General features: G+C 33.0%; 3 protein-coding genes and 1 non-coding gene across 6 annotated transcripts; all 4 read left to right on the top strand.

Annotated features, from left to right (window-relative positions):
• The first annotated feature begins 3,572 nt into the window (after positions 1 to 3,572).
• TRNAG-UCC (transfer RNA glycine (anticodon UCC)) lies at positions 3,573 to 3,644 on the top strand. The gene has a single exon. It is a non-coding gene; the product is annotated as a tRNA-Gly (tRNA).
• Positions 3,645 to 3,701: 57 nt separating this feature from the next.
• On the top strand, positions 3,702 to 7,452 carry LOC108819661 (protein HIGH CHLOROPHYLL FLUORESCENCE PHENOTYPE 173, chloroplastic). 3 transcript variants are annotated; one of them, XM_018592723.2, is made up of 17 exons: positions 3,702 to 3,857; positions 4,018 to 4,254; positions 4,337 to 4,498; positions 4,580 to 4,630; positions 4,725 to 4,859; positions 4,970 to 4,993; positions 5,090 to 5,201; positions 5,278 to 5,403; positions 5,489 to 5,538; positions 5,621 to 5,779; positions 5,869 to 5,964; positions 6,064 to 6,179; positions 6,259 to 6,382; positions 6,466 to 6,579; positions 6,663 to 6,743; positions 6,832 to 6,986; positions 7,210 to 7,452. In XM_018592723.2, exons 1-16 carry the CDS (start codon positions 3,792 to 3,794, stop codon positions 6,976 to 6,978), a joined length of 1,800 nt encoding a protein of 599 aa, XP_018448225.1. In that variant the 5' UTR covers positions 3,702 to 3,791; the 3' UTR covers positions 6,979 to 6,986; positions 7,210 to 7,452. The 3 variants fall into 3 exon arrangements, with proteins under 3 accessions (XP_018448225.1, XP_018448230.1, XP_018448220.1); XM_018592728.2 differs by lacking the exon at positions 7,210 to 7,452 and adding an exon at positions 7,109 to 7,140; XM_018592718.2 differs by lacking the exon at positions 7,210 to 7,452 and having other exon boundaries at positions 6,832 to 7,140.
• A 6,761-nt stretch (positions 7,453 to 14,213) lies between these two features.
• On the top strand, positions 14,214 to 15,459 carry LOC108839422 (putative F-box/kelch-repeat protein At3g17540). The gene has a single exon (XM_018612185.2). The coding sequence runs from the start codon at positions 14,378 to 14,380 to the stop codon at positions 15,404 to 15,406; it is 1,029 nt and encodes a 342-aa protein (XP_018467687.2). The 5' UTR covers positions 14,214 to 14,377; the 3' UTR covers positions 15,407 to 15,459.
• Positions 15,460 to 16,322: 863 nt separating this feature from the next.
• On the top strand, positions 16,323 to 17,653 carry LOC108829473 (ras-related protein RABA1d). The gene is made up of 2 exons (XM_018603127.2): positions 16,323 to 16,711; positions 16,979 to 17,653. The coding sequence occupies exons 1-2, from the start codon at positions 16,491 to 16,493 to the stop codon at positions 17,412 to 17,414; spliced, it is 657 nt and encodes a 218-aa protein (XP_018458629.1). The 5' UTR covers positions 16,323 to 16,490; the 3' UTR covers positions 17,415 to 17,653.
• The last annotated feature ends 787 nt before the right edge of the window (positions 17,654 to 18,440 follow it).

Below are 18,440 nucleotides of genomic sequence, written 5' to 3'. Positions count from 1 at the left end.
TGAGAAGTTAGTTTCCTATGTGTCGCGCTCACGTTAACTCTCACGATGGTTGATTACGCTGATACCCTTAATGAATTAAAAAAAAATACATTTAGATACTATTATTGAAATTTTTATTTAGTTTCCTTTTAATTTTTTCCAAATAACATATATAATAAAAAGGAAACATTTATAAAGTTTTTTTAAAAAATTAAAAACGAAAATATATATTTATATAATATGATTTCATTAAAAAAAAAGAAATTTCACAAAATAGAAATATTCCATTTAAGACTATTTTAAATAACATAAAATATACTTTTGAAGTAATAAAATATTTATTTATATCTATATTTTCTTAGATGAAAATATATATTTGTATATAATGTGATTTCGTAATCTATAAATTATATTTTACTTATATAATATGATTTCTAAAATACAATCACAAAAAATTAAACTGTTTATTTTAAAGAGATATTAAAAATAAATTAAAATTAACTTTTGATCAAATAATTAAAATATTTTAAATTAACATAACACTATATAATTTAACAAGGTAGATATATTATATATTATCATTATTAAAAATGTTTTTTAATATTAAAATTTTATGTTTTATGTTTGTCACAGTTAATATAACCATAATCAAAATACCAATGCAAATCTGAATTCTCATTTTTAGGATTATTTGCATAAATTTCAGTTTACCATTTAATATATATAAGACATAAAATTATTTAAATATTTTAGTTATTGTAAATATTGATATGTGTTCATGAGCTTCCAAAAAGTATTAGTTATTTATGTAAGTAACTTCCAATTGATTATCGTTTTACTTTCTAATATTTTATTTTAAAAATCAACATATAGTTTAATTTTTGTAATTTGGAATCAAATATTTAGTTTATTTTTACTTCATTCTAAGCACAATATATCTTAAGTTATACATAATCTTCCTCAAATATATTTACATATCTAAGATAACAACCAAAGTAAAAGCAAATAATCATAATTTTCATATATTTAAAATAAAAAATATTAGTTGAATTTAGAGAAATTGATTGATGCAATCCAATATACCCAAATGATAACTTATTTAAAATCATATGTCTGATTAAAATAATATAATATTATTAGTATAAATTATGCATACAAATTATAAATTAATTCAAAATTAAAATTAAATAACAATCAACTATTGTAACATATTTAATTTATAAATATTTGTACCTGTGCATGAGCACGGGAAAATCACCTAGTTAATAACAAAGAACAGATTACAAGGCCCAAAACCCGGCCCAACCGACAACTACACAAGCCCATACAAAACGCACCGCAGCCCAAAAAAACCGAAGACCCAACGCGCAGTCCCCCACCTCAGCACCCACGTGTTGAAATGTCAACACCAACGGGTCACGTGTCAGCGGAAGATGCAACATCATCTCCACAGGCTGTCGGTCGTCGCCACCGGGGTCGCAACCGATACCACGCCGAATCGCGATTCACCCACTTCCTTCTCGGTCTGAAGTCGACGCTGGTTTATCGAAGCAGAACACTATCACCGGAATCACCGGGATGAGAACCACGACCCCCGCTTCCACCCCCAACGACAAATATTGGGGTAAAAGGAAACGAGGTCACTCAAACAAGGCCCGCCCTTCCAAGAGCTTCAATCGAAATCGCCGAAAGCTCCTCTGAAGTCGGCCACTACCCACCACATGAATCAACCCTAACCACAACTCGAACCCTTCCCCGAGAATCGAAAGCCGGCAACCACGACGGACGACGAACCGACGCGGCTCCAGAAACATACTCTGGCAAAGCACGGCGAAGAGATCACCGGTTCCCGAAAAACTGAAGGCGGACTACCACCAAAAAGAGACATGCATGGCCGCAAGCAAGAAAAAGAAACTTTTTTACAAAAACAGAGGAGAAATCGTGGCCGGACCGACGGCGGCGAAAGCCGAACCCGCCGGCCGGAAGCTACGTTCGCAGTGGTTGTTACCTTAGAGAGAAGTCAGAGGTTTTTTCTCTCTCTACAGGCCTACAAATTACTGTAACTACATAACTAGTGATGAAATATAGGAGTACGATTGTCAAAATCCCTACAAAATGTCTATATCGAATTTTTAATGTATAATGTAAGCAGTATATTTGACTCAACATCTAGAATATTCATGGTTACCAGCGAAAAATGCAATATATTTTTAACAAAATTGCAATTGTGCATTGTTAGATGTGTTGATGTGATAATCAGATTTGTATTACATATTTTTATACAAAACCATTAAATTTGTTGAGAAAAAATCTAAAACAAAAATATGAGAATTTAAAGATGCAAGCTGCCTTTAACCGATGTTCCAACATCCGCATGTAAGAATTCGTACGTATATCGATCCATACCTAACCTTAGAACCAAAATGTCCCAAACATTGTAATCATCGATCAGGTCGAAGATTCCGGTGTTTCCTACGTTTTGTAAAATCTCTTGTCAGTTTTAAAAGTTGATAATAATAGATCATCGTTAATTAACTAGACCTATATTAAAAAAAAAAAAAAAAAAAAAAAAAAAAAAAAAAAAAACTAGACCTATATAGTTGACAAAAAAAAAAAAAAACTAGACCTATATAGCATTCTTTTATCACGTGCCGACCATCGCTACTTTGCGGCGAAGCATTGCTCGGCTCCACCTCCACGTGCCAGCATCGGCGTCTTGAGTTCTAAACAAACCTAACCACACAGCGCAAATTGTTCCCCACATGTTCTTCTATGTAAAGCCCCTAATTTAATATCTCAAAATTTTACGAGGCTAGAAAAAAAAAAGTCAAAAGCTGAAGCTATAAGTGTAAAAAACTTGATTTGAGTTAGACCGCCAAATCCGGTTGTTAAATTGAACATCTCGATTGTTTCATCTAAAACGAGGTGTTCCTTATGTAACATCTCAGACTGTTTCAAAGGTTTCATGTAGTGTTTCAACAAATAAATCTATAATCTCATTATTAGAGTATTCAATTTGGTTAATCATGGATCAAATTAACCAAGTTCTTCGAATCATTTTAAGCAAAAACCACTTTATGTGAACTTAGAAATCGCATCATAAATGGTGATTACATTCCTTATCATCAAATCACCCCACCAATTATAGTCTGTGGATGTTCTTTTCATACAAGGCAAACATGGAGAGATCACATAAATAACTGCGACTAGAGAGCCTTTGAATTTATCTCACTGGAGAAGATTTTTGATGCAACAAATACATAGACAAAAAACAAAAGAATACGAATCTATTGTTTATTTTCATTACACTAAGCTTAAAACTTACTAGTCAAATGAATGTTAAAAGTATCATCACTACAGAGAAGAGTCAACTTGATCAGTCACAAATTCACAAAATAAATAAAGATTACAGAACGCAATTTATTTTCTCTGTTCTTGGCCAATCACAACATACATAGAAGATTGCAAACTAACATCTTCGACATCTTCAATCAAAATTCTGACGTAAATCTCTTCACAAGGATAACCACTATCGCTGGAAAGGAAAGTTCACAGAAAGAATTATTACATTGGCTTCTTAAAAGAAAACAACAGCGTCTGTAGTCCAACGGTTAGGATAATTGCCTTCCAAGCAATAGACCCGGGTTCGACTCCCGGCAGACGCATTTTTTTGTCAAACCCTTTTTCCTTTCGACAGAACCGGAAAACAAAAGCGTTGGTTGAGACATCCCCACGTGTGTGGTCTACAATCTCAATTCATTTCACAGCACAAACATCTCTGGATCAAATCTTCAGAGAGTAGTAACTGAGAAATGGAACTTTCTTCTTCTCTCAAGCTTTCATCGCCGTTATCTACTTCCATCGTCAACAACATTCAGGTTACTTAGTTTCTTTTGTTCAAAACTTATCTTATATTTCATCTGAAAATTCTGTAATGCAGTTTCAGGCTAGCGTGTTGTGTAACAAATCAAATTCGAATATATTTTTTTGCTATCACTGTTATGTTCACTTGGGGTTTGAAGTTTGTTATTTTTGCAGGGTTCTTCATCAAGTTATAAAGTAAAGTTCTCAAACAACACTTCATCACTTCCTAAACCGTTTCTTCAACTCGATGATAGAAGCAGACGTCTCCGTGACCAACAAGTTTCACATACCTCTGTCTATCTAAGATCATTTAGAAAACGGGTCACTGCGAAATCAGGATCACAAGGTTGGGACATTGGTAGATTCATCAAAACATTGTACTTCTTCAACGGACCACCCTCTCCTCTTAAGGTTTCTGATTCTCATTGAGCTTTTATGAACTTTTGAGGGTTATTATTGATTGTTTTCTGTTTTTCTTTTTTGGATTGTGAAGTTTGTTTCATCAGTGTTTGAGAAGCTTACCAACGGATCAACTGAGGAACCTGTTAACGAAATGGAGACTACTGAAATCATACTTGTGGCTGGAGCTACTGGTGGTGTTGGAAGAAGGGTTGTTGATATTTTGAGGAGTAGAGGGTTACCTGTTAAAGCATTGGTACTAATCTTTTAGATGGCTTTCTATTCATAAAAATGTGGGTGAAGTCTTGAACTTTGTTTGTGATATATATATTTATAGGTTAGAAACGAAGAGAAGGCTCGGAAAATGTTAGGACCCGACATTGATTTGGTGAGTAACTTTCCATATTTCCTTATTGATGTCTTTATAGTTCTAAGATCATTGATAGCTATTAGCTTATACTAAAACCTTTTGATGTTGCCAGATTGTGGCAGACATCACAAAGGAGAACACACTGGTTCCTGAGAAGTTTAAAGGAGTGAGGAAAGTGATCAATGCTGTGTCTGTTATAGTCGGTCCAAAGGAAGGAGATACACCCGAGAGAGAAAAATACAATCAGGTTGATGAAATTCTCCAGTATGAAGAAGTTCTCTTAAAGCTTTGAATTTTTTTTTTTATATTCTAGCTTTTGAGAAATGACTGGTTTATGGATATGGGGTTCTAATGCAGGGAGTCAGGTTCTTCGAGCCAGAGGTAATAAGACTCAGTGAAACACTTTGTTGAGCTTTTAGGAAAGTACTATTGCTCACTAAAAAAACTAAAGCTTATAGATTGTGTAATGGTGCACAGATAAAAGGAGACTCACCCGAGTTAGTGGAGTATGTTGGAATGAAGAACTTGATCAATGCTGTTAAAGATGGTGTGGGACTTGAGAATGGGAAGCTTCTTTTTGGTGCTGGGGGTAAGTTTAGCCAAGTAACTTGATTAGTCTCTTTTAACTTGACATGACTACTTTTAACCAAATGTAATTTGTATAGATAACACATTCAAAGATCTACCTTGGGGAGCCTTGGATGATGTTGTGATGGGAGGTGTCAGCGAAAGTAACTTCATCGTAGATCTAACCGGCGGTGAAAACGGTGGACCTACCGGCATTTTCAAAGGTTTGATTATATAACAACAACTCTATTTGCTGTTTTGTATTTTCGCTTTGGTTGTTAGTTACATAAACATAACATGTTTCTTTAGGAAATGTATCAACCACAAATAATGGCGGATTCACTAGTGTTAGAACCAAGGTAAAAGGGTATGACGTTAATATCACAGTGTTTGTTGTCTTATTGGGAAGCATATGAGTCATTTTTTTTTTTCTTAACACAGAACTTTTCAGAGGCAGAGGATCTCTCTGCATATGATGGTTTGGTGTTACGGCTAAAAGGAGATGGACTCCGTTACAAGCTTATCGTCCGGACAAACCAAGATTGGGACACTGTTGGTTACACTGCTAGTTTCGATACTTCACCAGGCCAATGGCAATCTGTAAGTACAACTACTTTTTTTCTTGATCTACTATTTATCTTGTATCAGTAGCAAACAATGTTACGTTTTTATTTTTTTCAAAATCGTAGGTGCGCTTACCTTTCTCGTCTTTAAAACCTGTGTTTCGTGCAAAGACAAAGTCAGATGCACCTCCTTTTAATCCAGCCAGTATCATTTCCCTACAGGTTTGGGTTTTGTCTTTCTGTTAGCATAAGTTAGTTACTATTTGACTAATCATACTTGTAACGTTTAATCCTAGTTGCATTTTTTTTTCTAATGTTCAGCTTATGTTTAGCAAATTTGAGTATGATGGTAAGCTTAACCCCACTTTCAAAGAAGGACTATTCGAGCTTCCTCTCTCGAGCATTCGAGCATACATTGAAGAGCCTCTAACTCCAAGGTTCAGTTTAGTTTCTTGCTCTTTACAAGACAGAACTCTCTTCTTAACTCTGAACTGAGATTGTGTTGGGTTACAACAGGTTTGTTCATGTTGGCTCTGCGGGTGTAACCAGACCAGAGAGACCTGGTTTGGACCTAAGCAAACAACCTCCTGCCGTGAGATTAAACAAGGAGCTTGATTTCATTCTCACCTACAAGCTAAAGGTTTGTCTGTCTCTCTCTTTATACTCTCTTGAGAAACTCATTTTTCACAAGATTTAATGCTCTCTTTTTTTTTCTGTGAACAGGGAGAGGATCTGATACGTGAAAGCGGGATACCATATGCGATTGTACGGCCATGCGCTTTGACAGAAGAACCTGCAGGAGCTGATCTCATTTTCGATCAAGGAGACAACATTACGGTATTTCATTTTTTTTTTTGCTACCATAACTCCTTTAAGATTTAATCTAAACATAACCACCAACCTTGGCTTTTATTATACAGGGGAAGGTCTCGAGAGACGAGGTAGCACGTATATGCATCGCTGCTTTAGAAAGCCCGCATGCTCTAAACAAGACATTCGAGGTTAGTTTTGATGTTTTGGGTTTGTTCTTCTTCAAGAAGATGTTTAATGTCTCATTTGAGCTTTATCTTTGTGTGTTTGTTTTTTCAGGTTAAAAGTACGGTTCCGTTTAGCGAACCGTTCACGGTAGATCCTGAGAATCCTCCACCAGAGAAAGACTACAATGAGTACTTCAAGAATCTGAAAGATGGAATCACTGGCAAAGAAGCTTTGGAACAGAGCACTGTCTCTGTTTAAAAAATCAGGTCTCTTTCTGTATGTTTCTGTTTTCTTTTTAACTACAAAACAAAATAAAGGTCGTATATTCCCATATGTATACGGTTTGGTACATTGAAGAGTGGATTTATACAAAGCTTTGCTTATTCAGCGACAACAATAGAAAAATTGCACATTTTGATCCGTTGAGGTTCTTGAAGTCTGTCATATCTTTGTCTCTGAGTATTGTTCCTTGGGATGCAAGAAAAGCAGTACGTTGAAACGGTGGAGACCAGAGTCCGCTTTTCTGGTAATCGAATTGGAACTCAGACACACGTGGAGGATGAGACATTGGTGTATTCTTGTAATAATTAAGAAGTTTGATGGAGACTTTTTATAGTAATGGCAAAGTAATGGATTTTCATCGAGAGGAAAGGAGCGAGCACACAACATTTGTCTTTCTCCTTTCTGTTTTGTTTCTTTTCTAATAGAAAGATGCTTTGTTTGTGGACGAAAGTACATACATAATCATAATATATTTCCGATTACAAAAAGTCAGAAAAAACGAAAATGAACCTGAAAACTTTAAAGTTCAAAAATGTTTAAATTTACCTATTAATAGTTTATTTTTGTTACTTTGCCAATTTTAGATAAACATAATGGATTTTGGCTTTGATGAAGTTTGTGTACTTTGAGTTTTTTGGATCTTAATTAAATACCTGAATCCGATCCAAACTTTCTATATACCAAAAATGATAAGTATTTTATAGATATTTTAGTAATAGACCTAAAAATATCCTTAACGGATATTGAATGGGAAGATATTCGATTCCGATCGTGTGATACTCGAAATATCTATCTATTTATAATGGCAATTCCAAATAATGTTGAAAGGTTGTGACTTTTCTGTTATGTGACTATTAAGACCAATTAATAATAAAAGTTGTGTTTTTTATTTATTTTTTCATCTTTAAAATATATTTAAAATCTCAAATAGTATGAAAGGTTGTGTTTTTCAATATGGAACTACTAGGTGATATCAACCTACAAAGACTGTATATTATTTTAATAGTCTTTGATTAGAGTGTGATTGAAAGTTAATCATATATTAAATGAAAATTTTGTCTTAGCTTGATTACACTTGAAGCCAAATTATGTGCCATTTAAAAAGCTAATTTAGCTAAATTTTGGTAAACTAATACGAACACATAAGTGGTGTTGCTCAAGTATATAAGACACCCACCTAATATCTGGAACTTTGAATTTTATCATTAAACACTGTTAAATTTACTAGCACTTTCAAAATTTTGCTGAGTTGGAAATCTAATGTCTTCAGTGCACAAGTTTTTCCCAGTATCAAAAATCATTTGTTGACAATGGTACTATCGAACTAATATATTGTTATGACGAAAACTAAAACTTATAATATTTTTAATCAGGAAATTGATTTAAACATACATGGCATATGATTCATTTTTAATATGATTATAAACTAAAGATTCATTTCTGTATAATGATCCAATTTTCTTAAGACATGTGTTAAACTATGAGATTATATACTTAAAATGTTATTAATACAAATTAATAGTTTAGTCGGATGAATTTAACACATACATAATGATGTTAATTAAGCCAACTTGAATTTAGATGTATAACGTTTTTTATTATGGGAAGGAAATCATCGAGGCAGACGAAGGGGCGTACCGTTTGCTGATTGAAACATACGAAATCCCTGATGAACCTTGTCTCAAAAGGCGTAAAGCCAATGCAGGAACTCTCTTTATCCTGCAGGAAACAAATGGCATGGAGTCGTCTCTGTCATGGGAACCACCTTGTCCAACGAACAGAATGGCTGGCTTATGTTCGTAGCTCCTTATGTTTACCTCTATTTTATGTTTTTGCTACTCTAAGAAAAACTCGAGGATACAGTGCAACATTAATGTGTTTTGGCGATCATTGAAACGTATTTCTAGCGATAATTTTCTAGCGATAAGTTACATGTTGTGGCAATGCCATTTTTTCCCAAATTAAAAGAGATTATATTGATTTTGTTGTTTGTATGTTGAGATTAAGTTGCAAGTGTCTGATATACCCTAGTTTCAGAGAGTAAATTGCCTTAATATATTTTCTCACACGGATCATAACAGTGATTGGTGTAATCGACCAGCTAGAAAGACTTTCTCACCCTAGTTTCCTTTAAAGTCGGTGTCTTTCTGTCGATGAAGAACGCCGTCGTTTGGAAAGAAAAACACTAGACCTTTCTTTTTTTCAAAAAGAATTACAAGTAGTTTTAGAGTCGTCAAACGGTAGGCAGTGTAAAGGAAATGTTTGGGCGTTGCGGTTGCAGAGCTTGATAGTGACAGACAGTGTGGGGTCCACATACGCTAACGGAATTGGATTTGCTCTAAGCTCAAAATTTTGCTGAGTTGGAAATCTAATGTTTTCAGTGCACAAGTTTTTCCCAGTATCAAAAATCATTTGTTGACAATGGTACTATCGAACTAATATATTGTTATGACGAAAACTAAAATTTATAATATTTTTAATCAGGAAATTGATTTAAACATATATGGCATATGATTCATTTTTAATATGATTATAAACTAAAGATTATTTCTGTATAGTGATCCAATTTTCTAAAGACATGTGTTAAACTATGAGATTATATACTTAAAATGTTATTAATACAAATTAATAGTTTAGTCGGATGAATTTAACACATACATAATGATGTTAATTAAGCCAATTTGAATTTAGATGTATAACGTTTTTTATTATGGGAAGGAAATCATCGAGACAGACCAAAAACACCGCTAATTGACCACGATATGGTTATAAAGATTACTGCTTATGCTGTGACTGGGAGAAATGCTCTAGTGATCATATCAAATGATCTCTACCTCTATACTACTTTTGCTAATAGGCTCAAGAAGCAGTTTAAAGGGCTTAAAGTTATAATTTTGCCTCCATCGGTTACATGCATGCAGGGCCGGCCTTGGGCCGGCCTTGGGCCAAGCCCATTGAAACATTTGTCTTAGGCCCCCATTTTCTGTAGGCCCCCATTTAAAAAAAAAATCCAATGTACATTAGATAAAAAAAAATATTTAACATAAGATACAAACTTGGCTATTGGGCTAAAGAAAATATTAATATAACAGCCCAATAAATCAAAAAGAACAAATATCCACAAAGTAAAAAAAAAAATGGAAACGTGTTTTCTTTTGTCGATTCCTGCCGTTTTTTTTTCTTTTCACAGAGACTCTTAAGCTTCTTCCTCTCTCCCTCCCTGTCGTGATTTGTAAACCTGCAAACCAAAACACACAATTTCTTTATTCTTTTCTCAATTGCTTGTGCTAAAATCAGAAGCAAAATCTTGCCATAAGCCATGACAGGTATTCAAAATTCTACTATTACAATTATTACAATTACAGTTTCTTTTTTTTGGTGTATGAAAACTTATATTTTATCAATGGTTTAGTACTTTGTATATGAAATTATGTTTATGAATTTGTTTTTGAGATATTTTTATTATGTAATGTATTGGCCCCCAAATTTCATTTTGTTTCAAGCCCCCAAATTCTCAGGGCCGGCCCTGCATGCATGATCCCGGTAGACATGTACGTGAAAAAGGTAAATGATTTAAATAAAACATTTTTAAAAAACATTTTTAAAATTAGATTGTTTAATAATATTTTTTTCCTATTGTTTTGGCTCGTGATGTTAGGCAACGCAACGTTCAGAGGGGTGCATGCAACGTTCAGAGCGGTGGGGACTAGCTGGCTTATGGTTTTATTGAATCAAATAGAAAAAGTGTTGGTTATATGGTTTTAGTTGCAACCACAACCGGAAACATGCTTTCCTATTATATTCAGAAACCCTTCTGAAAATGTTTAATAAACAACATAAAGGCAATACGAAATTGTGTTTCTGAATTCGATCTCTTGATTTGTATACCGGTTGTGTCTTTAGAAGACAAACTCTTTACAGTTATAGTCCACCTTCTAAACCATGAATGCTGCCACAATCTTCTTACTCGTTTTGTTTCTGCAATCTTTAATCTAGGAGACCTAGACAGCTAGTCAACTACGATGAGTACAAGAGATCAATGCTCATTGCACAAACAAGCTTTGAGAAAACGTTAATTTGTTCTATATGCGATTTTCATTGACTCTACTCTTACGGAGAATGGTGGCGTTCCTGACTCTGTTAACCCTTCAACACTCATCAAATAAGCTATTCATGTCATTAGCTGTGGATACAAAGAGAAAAAACCGAATGGGGAAAAGAAGTAAACGTTCTTAAACTATACTATTCACATTTACAACTTTACTATATATCTTGAATATTTATGTTTTTTGAAGACTGGATGGATATATGGATCAATCACAGAGGATATTTTGACGGGTTTCAAGATGTGTTGCCGTGGATGGACCTGGAAACTTTAAAGTTCAAAAATGTTTAAATTTAACTACTAATAATTTATTTCGGTTACTTTGCCAAATTTTAGATGAATATCATGGATTTTGCTTTGATGAAGTTTGTGTATTTTGAGTCTTTTTGGATCTTAATTAAATATTCGAATCTGATCCAAATTTTCCATGGACCAAAAAATTACAAGTATTTTATAGGTATTTTAATTAAATATATGAACTAATCTGATATATAAAAATATCCGAACGAATATTGAATTAGAGAAGATTCAATATTCGAATCCGATCGTGTGATACTCGAAATATCCGAAAATATCTATTAATAATAGCAATTCCAAATAATGTTGAAAAGTTGTGACTTTTCGGATATATGACAATTAAACCCAATTAATGATAAAAGTTGTGTTTTTTATTTATTTTTTCATTCTTAAAATATATTTGAAATCTCAAATAATATGAAGGTTGTCTTTTTCAATATGGAACTACTAGGTGATATATATATATATATATATATATATATATATATATATATATATATCTGCTCTCATAACATTTATTTGTGTACTTTTATGTTATTTAGTTAAGATTGTTATTTGTAAGTTTATGAGTTGAGATGTTTTAACTACATGATTTTGCAGAACCTTTAACTTAGTGATGATATTTGTTTCAGAAATTATAATTTTGTTTTAAGTTTAGTATAGATGGTTAATTATGGTTCGTATGGTTGTTTATGACCGTAATTTTATACTTTGACTATATTTCTTTATTATTTTGGAGTCTATTCTGAATTTTTGAAAACTTACTAATCATTTGCAAGTTCATAAACTAATGAACAATAATTTGAGTTACATATTTATTAGTTGTTAATTTACATTGGTGTAATATAGATTTCGATTGTACTTTTATAAACGTCTAACACTAAAATTGTTTTATTATGTCCGCCGAACAAAGAAAGATTTGAAATCAATACAATTAAAACAGCAGTTTTTATTTTGACATCACCTTGATGTTTCAAAGAATTAACAAGAATGTCATTCCTATTTTTAAGGATAGTTATTTTAATTATTTTTAACTTATCCATTAAACTTCATATATTGTAATATATTTTCAAAACTGATTTATCATTAACTTCTTATCTAAAAATATGGGTGTACAGATTTGAAACATATATTATTATTAAATATGGTTATGCACTAATAGTAAAGCTCAATGTAAAATTTGACACATACAAGATTTGATTCTACTCAAATAAAATATTTGATAGGTTATTCCATTAAAAATAAAAAGTTAAATGCAAATCAATTTTACTAAAAAAATAAAAATAGGAATTGTGCAATCTTGCCTAGATTGACGATCTAACAAATATAAACTCATTCAATTTTCAAATAATCATATAAATTTTCTAATTATTTCTCTATATTTAATATTTCTAAAACTATTGTAACAAAGGACATCTCTAAAACAAGGTAGCTATAAAATTATTTTGACTTTTAATAGTTTTATGCTACAAACTAATATTAGTACACACTATTTCCTTTATAATTGATCATTTTTCTGTTTACTATTAAAATATCTGTTTCATAAACAATACAAAATCATGTATGTCAAAAAGTAAAAAAATTATATAGAAGCACAAAAATGACAATAGATTGAAAATATTGAACTCAACCATCACAAAATCTGGTGAATCTATATCAAAATCTTGAGCGGGCTTTGTGGTCCAGTGGGTGGACGGGTCTTGGATGTAAACACATTTGGGTTCAATCCTCCTGTTGCGGAAATTAAGTCGCATTGTTCTGCTCAGCTGGTACTTACCATATATTAATAAAATTTTATTTTTTTCTCTTTATTTTTTTATTATATTAGCAGTTTTGGTATTAATTATCCTTTCTTATAAATATATATATATATATATATAATATTTGTGTTTTTGACATATTTTAGAACATATATTTTTAAAAAATATTGTAACATTAATTTTTCAAAGAGTTACTATATGTATCAAATTAATTCCTATTTAATAATTTTCTCTTTTTATTTACATTAAGGAAATACATTTGATTTTAAAATTTTGATATTTAGAAAATAGTAAATTAATAATAATGGTTTGGACTATTTTTGATGGTGTACTAAATTATATTTGAACATTTTGAATAACACATGATTTCTGTTGTAAAAGAAACTTGTGCACAAATTTTTTTTGTTACTCTTTGATGTTTAAATTTTCAATGAGTTAGTATAAATATCAAATTTTAGTTCTAAACATTTTTTTTTTATATTTGTTCATATGCCTTTATATTGATTTGTAAAATATTTGTATATTTTAAATTTATTTTAATGATTTTCCTTTGTTTAATTATCTTATCTGATATTGATTTTCATTTTGTTGGAAATAATAATTGATTAAAAATTTAATACCGAAAAAATTAAGATGGTGATATTATAAATTCTATATGAACATTTTCAATATTATATAGTCAAAACTTTTAAAACCATGTGTGTTAAGTCATATAACACAATTTTGTATTAATTCTATAAATTTTATTTTCCTTTCTTATCAGTTAACTGCTAATGTTAATTTTCTAAATATTTAAGTGTCGATATCAGTTTAATTATTGTTAGTTATTTTCTATTTTGTAATTTAACATATTTTCTATTAGTTTCCATTTTATTTTGAAAGACTCAATTTTTTTTAGAGTTATTGACATTTTAAAATTTAATAACCTTTTTGTAAACAAGACTAATGAGCATAAATCATGCACAAAATATCGTTTGGATGCCCTATATGAAACGCTTATAAATAAAGCAAAGCAATCCGGCTTGTTCGTAAATAAAACCTTAATTTTAGTTGTCGTGTCGTTTAAGAAATCAGAAGAAGAGTATTATGATTTCCGATCTTCCCCAAGAGTTGGAATCAGAAAATACTCTCTAGGGTTCCGTCCAAGTCTCTCGCAAAACTACAAACTACTTGCAAACGATGGTACGCTTTATTCAAAGATCCAAAGTTCGTGATGAAGAACAACAACTTGAGTAAAGCATCGAAAGAGGTGATGCTACTTTTAGACTATAGGGCTTACTCGATTAACGTTAGCAGAGTCGATGCATCCATGGAGTTTACAGGTAAACTTACCCGTCTAAAAGATTCAAAAGACGTAAAGTTATCTCGAATCTGGCACTGCAACGGATTGATATTGTGCTGCACGAAGGATATCAAAAGACTCGTGGTTTGGAACCCATGCACCGGTGAAACCAGGAGCATCAAACCCAGCAAGTTTTACCGGAGGACTGATAGTTATGCTTTTGGATGTGGAAACAGTTCTTGCCACGATTACAAAATCTTGAGGTGTAGCAGTTATGGCAGTTGTGTCGATTTTCACCATCAAGTTGTTCTCAATTTTGAGATGTATGAATTTAGCACTGATTCATGGAGGGTTCTTTACGGTGTCACTGATAAATGGAGGTTACATTGTTCTGACGATGTTGTGTCGTTGAAAGGAAATGCTTACTGGATTCATTTCGATAGAGGAGCTGAGCATGATTGGAATGTCCTACTCAGTTTTAATTTCACAACGGAGGTATTTGTGTCTTTGCCTCTTCCGGATTATCAGAAGCAGCATTGTGAGTATAGAGATTTGCTTATATCGGTTGTTAGAGAAGAACACCTCGCCGTGTTACATCACGTTGTTGGAACATTCTTGACAGAGATGAATGTATGGTTAAGCAATAAGATCACTGAAGGCAAAGAAGTGTCTTGGAGCAAATTGTTAGTATTCAGTTTTGATAAACTTAGTTTACCACGACGTTACTCGGATGAGATGACATTCTGGGTGGACGAGGAGAATAAAGTGGTAGTCTCTTGTGTAAGAGACATGGAAGGTGGTGATCACTTTTACATTGTTGGAGAGGGTTTACATAAGCAAGTTTATGAAGTTACAGAGGCATCTTGGATTTGGCCATGTCTCCTGGGTTATGTACCAAGTTTGTGTCATATCCCCAAGGCAAAAGAAGAAGAAAACCGAATCGGGAACATAACCATATAGTAAATGGATAAAAGATAGTTTTTGTTGTCTCTCTCCTTTTTGTTGTCTGAACATAACACATGTTGAAGCTTTTAGCCACAGCTTATAACCATAGCCTATACATATACAAAAAGAGAAAATAATTTTAATGGAGAAATTACTTCAAATGGTTGATATCTATATGTTCCAACTAGTCTATGCCAAAGTCTTACAGAGCAACTCTCATCTCTCTTCTTTTAAAGTTTTGGAGTTCTCACAACATAGAAACACTATAGACAAACGGTACCTGCTGGACCGACCACCAACAAGTTCATTTATGTAGAAACATACTTGAAAGTCATATGCGCTTTGAAAATAGCACGTATTCAACATCCCAAGTTCCCAACCCATTGGGTGGTTTCCTTACAATACCAAGTCCATACAGCTACAAATACAAAGTCTACAGAGCTACAAATATTTCATCTTTTTATCAGATCATCACTCTATATTACATTTTTTTAGCATTTTGCCAAAAAAAAATTCAAAATGAAAAGAGATTATATTGGTTTATGTTTGTTTTGTATGTTGCTTCAACTATGACCAACGTTGAAATTTTGTTCATTCGTCTACGCCAACATTCTGCTATTAATTGTATCGATCGATCAGTTGCAGATTGTAAAAAGAAAAAAAAAGTACTTTCAAATCGTTTATGTTTTCCATTGACATATAACGATTAACGAACATGGTCACTATCGCCGTTTTCCAATGTAAACATGACTACCACCGCTTTATGATATTTTCAAGAAAATGAAAAACATTAAGCTGCAAATGTCGGATATACCCCTAGTTTCAGAGAGTAAAAAGCCACACAGATCAGACGAACATTCAGGTATTTTAGTAATTTCCTTATTAAATTCTTCATACAGATCATAACAGTGATTGGTGTAATAGACCAGACCAGCTAGAAAGACACAAGTCTTACCTTGTTGTTAAAAAGAAAAAGAGACACAAGTCTTACCCTGGTTGTTCAAAGTCTCTTACTTTCTGTCGAAATCTGAGAACTTTTATTTGAATCCAAAGAGAAAAAAAAAAAACAGAAAGCTTTTTTTTTTTGCGTGCGTGTTGAATGGCGGGTTACAAAGCAGATGATGATTACGATTACCTATTCAAGGTAGTTCTAATCGGCGATTCAGGTGTTGGAAAGTCCAATTTGCTTTCTCGATTCACGAGGAACGAGTTTAGCCTCGAGTCCAAGTCCACCATCGGCGTCGAGTTCGCCACTCGTAGCTTGACTGTTAACGACAAAGTCATCAAAGCCCAGATTTGGGATACCGCTGGTCAAGAAAGGTTTGTTCTTTACTTCTTGTCCGATCCTCTATAACTGAATTGAAAGTTTTAATCTTTTTGCTGTAGATTGGGTAGATAAACTCTGAACATTCTTCATGTGTTTGTTATTCTGTCTGAAGAGCTAAAACAAGCTTTAGATCTGTCCTTGTAGATCTTTCAGAACAACAAGTTTTTCATTTAATCAGAAACGACGTCGTTTTTTCGAGTGTTACTTATTTGCTTTGAAGTCTCTGTTTTAGTTGGTTCTGGTTTTGTTTTATTTCATAGGTACCGAGCGATCACTAGTGCATACTACCGAGGAGCTGTTGGTGCGCTTCTTGTCTACGATGTTACTCGACACTCCACGTTCGAAAACGTTGAGAGATGGCTAAGGGAGCTTCGTGACCATACCGATCCAAACATAGTCGTGATGCTCGTGGGAAACAAATCTGATCTTCGTCATCTTATTGCGGTTCAAACCGAAGATGCCAAGTCTTTTGCGGAGAAAGAATCAGTCTACTTCATGGAAACCTCAGCTCTCGAGTCTACTAACGTCGAGAACGCGTTTTCTGAAGTACTCACTCAGATTCACCAAGTTGTGAGCAAGAAAGCAATGGAGGCTGGTGGTGGTGACGATTCGAATTCGGGTAATGTTCCTTCTAAAGGAGAGAAGATTGATATTGATGTATCGGCTGTGAAGAAAACTGGTTGCTGCTCGAGCTAAAAAACACTCGTTAGTCTCTTGCAGATTGTTACGGATTTGGTCTGTTTCCTTGATCGTTCTTTTATACATTCAAAATTCTTTTGAAGATGTCTGTCTTTTTTTTTTATAATTAGGAAACAAGCAATGTTATGCTTTGCTTGAAAACTGCTTTGCTGTGGTTCTGGTTCTGGTTCTGTACTGGTTAAGCAATTTTGTAATTTAACTTGTTTTGGTCTATGGTTTATTCACCTTGTCTTCTATTCAGTATTCAATAAAAAAGAGCCAGAGAGGCCCATGAGCAAGTGATGTGTGAAAGTTTCCGATCATATTTGCGTAAAAAGAACTCTAAATGTGTGAAAGTTTCCATTCGCCTACGAATAACCTACTAGTCGAATTAAACCAAATCATACAAAATGAATAAAAATACTAAACGCTTAATAAACAAAATATGAAAAAGCTTGTTTAAATTCAATAATCGAAATAAGTCGAACTGAAAATTCGAATTAACCGAAAGAAAACCAATCCGAAATGACACCAAACCATGCAAATTCCAACTACTCAGCGGACTCACCTGAAAAAAAAGAGTGAAAACATGGGAGTGACTTAGTGAGGAGGGCTGCTACACCCGCAAAGTGGACATAACACTACAACATGATGTTGCAAATACGGCACCTAATGTTCTAAAGCATAGTGCAAGCAATGCATCCACAATCTCCCCATATATGATATATGATATAATATATAACTATACGTTGATAGTACACAAATTCGTCTTTGCACTCTTGCAATCTCATCTTATGCGTACATTTACTAGTTTTAACTAAATCTTGAATTTGTTTAGATTCAACTTAGAGCCGTTTACTAGTACTGACTAAAAGGTTTACACTTCCTTTGATATAGATTTTGTAGGGTGTCTTGTCTATATATGCAAATCTGTTCTGTTTTATTCGAAACTGTGATAAGATATCATAAGACAGATTTGAAAAGAAAAAAAATGCAAATGCTTCAAAACTAATAAGAAGTAGAGTCACATGAGAGGGGTTTGAG

The sequence above is a fragment of the Raphanus sativus genome, chromosome 2 (assembly GCF_000801105.2).
Source record: "Raphanus sativus cultivar WK10039 chromosome 2, ASM80110v3, whole genome shotgun sequence".
NCBI classification, from domain to species: Eukaryota; Viridiplantae; Streptophyta; class Magnoliopsida; order Brassicales; family Brassicaceae; genus Raphanus; species Raphanus sativus.
The sequence above is the reverse complement of the archived record's forward strand: the minus strand, read 5'-3'. Positions and strand labels throughout refer to the sequence as shown.

Bases quoted from the DNA above. Each gene is read 5' to 3' on its own strand.
- LOC108819661 (XM_018592723.2), top strand. From the start codon at position 3,792: ATGGAACTTTCTTCTTCTCTCAAGCTTTCATCGCCGTTATCTACTTCC. The intron at 5,780-5,868 runs GTAAGTACAACT...TCAAAATCGTAG, and splicing joins CACCAGGCCAATGGCAATCT to GTGCGCTTACCTTTCTCGTC. The intron at 6,180-6,258 runs GTTCAGTTTAGT...GGGTTACAACAG, and splicing joins GAAGAGCCTCTAACTCCAAG to GTTTGTTCATGTTGGCTCTG.
- LOC108839422 (XM_018612185.2), top strand. From the start codon at position 14,378: ATGAAGAACAACAACTTGAGTAAAGCATCGAAAGAGGTGATGCTACTT.
- LOC108829473 (XM_018603127.2), top strand. From the start codon at position 16,491: ATGGCGGGTTACAAAGCAGATGATGATTACGATTACCTATTCAAGGTA. The intron at 16,712-16,978 runs GTTTGTTCTTTA...TTTATTTCATAG, and splicing joins GATACCGCTGGTCAAGAAAG to GTACCGAGCGATCACTAGTG.